The 6,338-nt window shown below is 37.8% G+C and overlaps 1 protein-coding gene across 1 annotated transcript in view; it reads left to right on the top strand.

Annotated features, from left to right (window-relative positions):
• LOC306773506 (anoctamin-4-like) overlaps nt 1-5,122 on the top strand; it is a gene marked incomplete at its 5' end in the record, with an annotated part of 67,548 nt that extends 62,426 nt beyond the window's left edge. Inside the window, 6 exons of the mRNA XM_079263344.1 lie at nt 1,695-1,847; nt 1,946-2,093; nt 2,189-2,308; nt 2,587-2,692; nt 3,721-3,924; nt 4,718-5,122. Coding sequence (XP_079119470.1) covers nt 1,695-1,847; nt 1,946-2,093; nt 2,189-2,308; nt 2,587-2,692; nt 3,721-3,912 — 719 coding nt within the window. The 3' untranslated portion in view covers nt 3,913-3,924; nt 4,718-5,122. The remainder of the gene's footprint in view (nt 1-1,694; nt 1,848-1,945; nt 2,094-2,188; nt 2,309-2,586; nt 2,693-3,720; nt 3,925-4,717) is intronic.
• Nucleotides 5,123-6,338: the final 1,216 nt, after the last annotated feature.

Raw genomic sequence — 6,338 nt, 5'->3', positions numbered from 1 at the left:
GTAGAGCAGTGGAAAACTGCTTTGCGATCAAATTTATAAAATTTGTGAAAATCTTGTAAATAACAGAGACTGTGTCATGCAGACTGAAGAGAAGAGGGACCACCCAGCTTTGCATCAGCAGACAGTTTAAAAGTCGGCATCTCTGATCTAATGGAGTTGCATTAGTGCCTCTGATGTGGGCAGCCTCCCCTTCTGCTCTATAAATGCTGCAAAGTACACAGAGGTTTTAGAGCAACAATTGCTCCCATCCAGAAGACTTCTCTTTCAGGGGAGACCTTGCACATTTCACCAAGCAATACTAAACCACATACTGCATCCATCACAACACAGTGACTTCACAGCAGACGAGTTCTGCACCTGCCTGCTGTGTTGACTTTTCACCAATAGAAAACATTTGGTTTATCTTAAAAGAAAATCCATCAGTGAAGGTTGAGGACTGTTGAGCAGCTAAAATCCTGCATCAGACTAGAACGGGACAATGTATATATTCTAAAACTCCAGCAACTGTGTGGTCTCCTGCATATATGTTTATAGACAGTGGGGAAAAAAGAACAGAGGATGCTCCACAATGGTACAGATCACCCTGTTTTAACTTTATAGAGACGTGTGGCTGCCTTCTAATTTAAGATAGGATGATCATTTCCATTAAATGATAAAATGTCTCAGTTTAAACACTGAATTCTGTTTATGTTTTGTTGGAAATAAAATATGGCTTGATGAGATTTGAAAATCATTACATTTTAATTTTATTTACATTTCAGACAGTGTCCCAACTTCTTTGCAATTGGGTTTGCATATCATGGAGGATTAACAAAAAGAACATTTCCAGTAAACTCATTTGATGGTGTTTAGTATTAAGTGGAAAAGGCACTTAAAAAGCCAAAGTCTACACAACAAATATACACCTGCAACAAATTAATTTAATAGAATATGCTAAAATAACTCTAGTGTTCTGCTTAATGATGGAGCAGTGGCAGAGTAAGACAAGCACTAACAGCTGTGTGTGTGTGTAGGACTCATTCAACAGGATGTAACAAGGATTCTAGCATATGCATGAATAAAAGGAAACAAATACTGACATAGACATTCAAAGATGATACAGCCCTTTCAGTTTTAACGTTTATGTATCAAGACATGAAAAACCTTCTGATTACTTATTACTAAGTATAAAAAAATCCTTAGCCTTTAAGAGCTTGAGAAATAAAATGTACAGTATAGTAGGGGAAGCTGCTAATAAACAAAAGCTTGAAAACCTCAGTGAAAGGAATTACAATTAACTCTGTGTTGCACAGAACACCCAAGCAATGACATGGTGTATCTTTGGGTCAGAAGAGGCCAGAAGGAGGACACGTAAGGGGTGCAATGTTCTCTTATGTGTTCTTATGGACAGAAACCATTATGAAATGTAGTATTTTGTCCCTAAAAAAAATTACCAGAATGTGTTTTCTGTAAAATAAACTTCTCTGCTTTAAAGCTTGACATATATATATATATATATATATATATATATATATATATATATATATATATACACACATCTCAAATGTATCTTTTGATGCCAGGTTTTTAGGTATTATTGCTATAAAATGGGTCCAACATGCCTCAGTGGCTTAGAGTTAAACCTTAAGATGCCTCATTAAGTCAAAAACCCTGAATCATAGAACAAATCCCTGAAGTCTTGTGGTTTGTTTCAGTTTTACAGTTTGGCTTCACCACCATCTTTGTGGCGGCGTTCCCTCTGGCTCCTCTCCTGGCCCTGATCAATAACATCATTGAGATCCGTTTGGATGCCTATAAGTTTGTCACACAGTGGCGGCGACCTCTGCCATCACAAGCCAAAGACATAGGTTAACAAACACAAAGTATCTTTCTATTCAAGAAAAGGTGCTTCATGGTTTAAGATTTAATATCATAATAATAATAAAAAAAATTCTGTCAACTGCAGGGATCTGGTATGGCATTCTGGAGGGCATTGGCATCCTGTCTGTCATCACCAACGCTTTTGTCATCGCAGTTACCTCGGACTTTATCCCTCGCCTTGTTTATGCCTACAAGTACGGGCCTTGTGCTGGTCAAGGCCAAGCAGGGGAGGGGTGAGATGTGACTATACAGTTTTCTCTGTTTTGTTTATGTTACAATGTGTAATATTTAGACTTTGTGTTGATTAAAATAAGTTTGTGCTTTTCAGATGTATGAGGGGTTATGTGAATGCCAGCCTCTCCGTTTTCCAAGTGTCTGACTTTGAGCGGAAATCGCAGCCAAGAACAAACGGCTCTGAGCTGCTTGAGGAGGCTGTGAAGTACTGCAGGTAGCTTAACATGTTTCCAATTAGTATTCATCAAGGAGAAGATATTACAGAAGCAGAAGCCAGAGCATTTTCAGCAGCCTTTGGGTCCAAGCATGTGTATAACCCCAGAGTGGATTTTACACTATTCATTACTTTGCTAATAATGTCAGTGAACCATGAGACAGGCTGTTACTGAGCTCCATACAAAGCATGAATTACAAAATGACTCAAATAGATTTAGAAAAATGACCCAGACCCATGAACATGCAGTGAAGTTTTTTGTTTTCCTCCCTCACCAGGTACCGTGATTACAGGGAGCCACCAGACTCAGCTGAGCCCTACTCATACACTCTGCAATTTTGGCACGTCCTCGCAGCACGGCTGGCGTTCATCATCGTTTTCGAGGTCAGTGTTTTGTAGTTTGATAAATGACACTAGACAGCAGGCTGGCTGTGGTCTGTGGGATTTCCTCTCATTGCTTTGTCAATGCTTTTTAACTTTCTGTCTTCATCCACTACAACCTATCCACATCATTCAGTATTATGCTTTAGTTTCCTTATTCTGTCACACACTCAAATAAACACGGTGCAACAAGTCTTTCACCTACTCAGAGGAGCATCCAAACAAGTTGATCAGTGTTGAGATTGAAAGATTAACTGTGTTTCACTGCAATATTTTTGGTGCCAGAGATAACCGATAAGAAAGTGTAAAGCAGACACAAAAGAGTCACCTCTAATGAGAAGGCCTTTTGTAATCTGTTTTTTTAACGGGCTGGGCACAATAACATGTTATTATCATGTAAATGCATTAATTCCTAAAATCACTGTATGGACAATATAACATTTTTAAGTCTATTTCTCAATGGCTCAAAATGCACATACTGACAAGACATGGGTCACTGCTAGGAGGAAGGTAGATGCTGTTATTAAGTCATTTACAGTAGATGTGAATCAAAAATTGGTAAATGGAAAATAAAAGTAACTGCACAGTAAAAATAAAATGCAGCAAAACTAAATGATGTTGTGACCAACAGGAAAGCCTGTAAATTGACCTTTTCTGACTTCTGTCAGCTGCTTCATTGCACTGCTGTGCGCACACACACACACACACACACACACACACACACACACAGGTGCTTCACATTAATCCCATCTAGCTAAGTCCACAGCTCCTGTCACATTGCAACAAATCCAGATTTAGGGTGTGTGTCAGAGCAGGATTTTACAAACAGGATTAAAGCTGCATTTTATATATGGAAAAAACATATTCAATAAATATGTTATTCAGAGGTTTTGCATTCGTGTCAACATGTAGCACTTCAACATTGAAGATTTGAAATATTTAGTTTGTTTACAATGTGGAAACGTGGTACTTGGATTTGTAATTGTGCGCTGTTTTTTTTTTTTTTTTTTTTTTTTTTTTTTTTTTTGCAGCATATGGTCTTTGCCATCAAGACCCTGATTGCATACCTAATCCCTGACCTTCCTAAGGACCTGCGGGACAGAATGCGCAGAGAAAAGTATCTGATCCAGGAGATGATGTATGAGGCTGAGCTGGAGAGGCTACAGAAAGAAAAAAATGAGAAGAAGAGGAAAGACAGGGTTCATCACAAGGAATGGCCCTGAACATGTCAGCTGGTACTGCTTTAGATTTCTAAACAGCTTGTGCAGAATAATTTTCAGATGTGTTTAAACAAAACTCCACACAGGCTATAAAGTGTTAAAGAGAGGCAGCAGGATCTTTGCTGAACTCACATACCTGAGGAGGAAGTTTAGCAGCAGTATTCAATGCAGGTCATCCAAGCTTTGGATTCTTTAAAAATACTCTTAGTATGTAGCAACATTTTAAACCTATGAGAAGTTTATACTTCTTAGGGTCCAATCATGAGGAGTTGACAACTAAACCAAGCTATTCTTCCTGTTAATTCAATTTTTTGCATTATAAGAGACAGCAATAAGGTCAGAAAACACTTCCTTAATAATTAATTAATACAGGTTTCATACACACTCTTTAAGTGTTCTCAGATTTAATATATCACAGAAATGACTATCATGAAATTTGAAACCAAACTGGACAGAAAATGAGTCAATTTAAAGTTTAAAAATATAATAAACATTCTATAATCATTGCAAACATTCTAGTTATGACAAAACATTTTATAAGAATGTTTCCAAAACTATCCAGCTATGCAGTAAAATTAAATAGTTCCTTTTTTGCGCCACATTTTCATCAGATTTCTTCTGTAGTTAAGTCATCCACATCTACTGAGAAACACTTAGGTATTAGTATTAAATAAAGTAGAAGTAGGTTTCAGCTGTATGTTGTTAGTTTGGAACCTGCTGGACTTAAGACCCTTCTAAGTAGGAAGAAAAAGACCAAATAGTGTTGATAGCATGTGATTATTGATAGTGGTTTTTTTCTATTTCCCAGGTCATCTGGTGTTTGGATTTTACTCTTCAGTGGAGGGAGAGCGCCGGTGTTCTGCATGTGCTGGACTCTCATACCCTCCTACTGTAATGTCAGGCCAGCTCCTCCTGTTGGACAGTAGCAGAACTGCAACCAGTGCTCAGACACCACTGAGCCTCTGTCTGCACACACACACAACAGATGGGATGCCTGCAGGTTTTAGAACCGTTTTTCTCCTATTTGGACTCAGCAGCATACAGCTTCAGCTCCTGAATGTAGATTTCGAGCAAGACCAATTTTTCCAAATGTTTCTTTTGTTTAAAGAACTGCTCTGCTGTTCCTCAGAGCTTACCGAATGATAAACCCTGTTTACATTTCTCCTTGTTAAAGGGGTTGACATTTTGCTTTATTGTACATCAAAATGTAGAAATGGATGTCAGGCCATCTGCTCAGCTGTAGTGTAGTGCAATAAAAATACTTAAATAGATCTATTCTTTTTAGGCTGCTGTGGCTCTGTCCATAGTTTGCTCATAAGAGATGCTTTCTGACTGAATTTAGATTGATACCTGTAGTAATAAACATTATTTATTGTAAAGAAATTTGACTTGGTTTCTTTTATACTTTCAACAAATGTCATAACTCTGCAGTGAATTAATTCAACAAGATGTGGAAAACATTCTTCAGAGATTTTGGTCTATATTGACATGATAGCATCACAAAGTTGCCCTTGTTTTGCCTGCGGAGCATCTATGATAAATATCTCCCGTTCTGCAACATCCCAAAAGTGCTTCAGTGATTTAAGATCTGGTGACTGTGGAGCCTATTTGAGTACAATTACCACCATGTTCAAGACACCAGTTAGAGATGACTTGAGCTTTGTGACGTGGTACATTATCCCACTGGAAGTAACCGGCACAAGATGCTACACTATTGTCATAAGGGCAGATATAGTCAACAACAACAGTCATATAAACAGTGGTGTTTCAGTGATGCGGTGTTGGTACTGTAGGACTCAAAGTGTGTCAATAAAATATCCTTATCATTAAAACACCACCAGCCTGAATCATAAATACAAGGCAGGATGGATCCATGCTTTCAAGAGACTCATCAGACCAGGCAACATTTTCCAATCTTCTATTGTTCAAAGTTTGACACCTGGTGGCATCTTCAGTGGTTTTCTGCTGCTGTATCCCATCTGCTTTAAGGTTGGACATGTTCTGCATAAAGAGATGATATTTTGCTTTGTTAAAAACCAGTTCATTGAATTAATAATTTTCTATCATCTCCACCAGTCTACTCCTCTGACCTCTGACATCAACAGGACATTTTCATCCAAAACACTGCTGCTCACTGGATATTTTCTATTTTTCAGACCATTGTTTGTCATATATGGATGGTTTTGTAAAAATACCAGTAGATCAGCTGTTTCTGTAATACTCACACCAACAACCACAAACATTCGAGTCACTTAAATCCCTTTCCTTCCCTTTCTGAAGTCTTTATGGCTAAATGCATTATATTGCTGCCATGTGATTGGCTGATTAGCCTTTTGTTTAAACAAGTAATTGAATAAGTGGTTATAAAAAAGAGGAAAAATAAGATCAAAGCTCTAATAGATATGCGAATAATGACACTTATTTCTTCA

This window comes from Telmatherina bonti, assembly GCF_933228915.1.
Source record: "Telmatherina bonti genome assembly, chromosome: 23".
Classification (NCBI taxonomy): domain Eukaryota; kingdom Metazoa; phylum Chordata; class Actinopteri; order Atheriniformes; family Telmatherinidae; genus Telmatherina; species Telmatherina bonti.
This window is presented reverse-complemented; position numbering and strand designations above follow the sequence as displayed.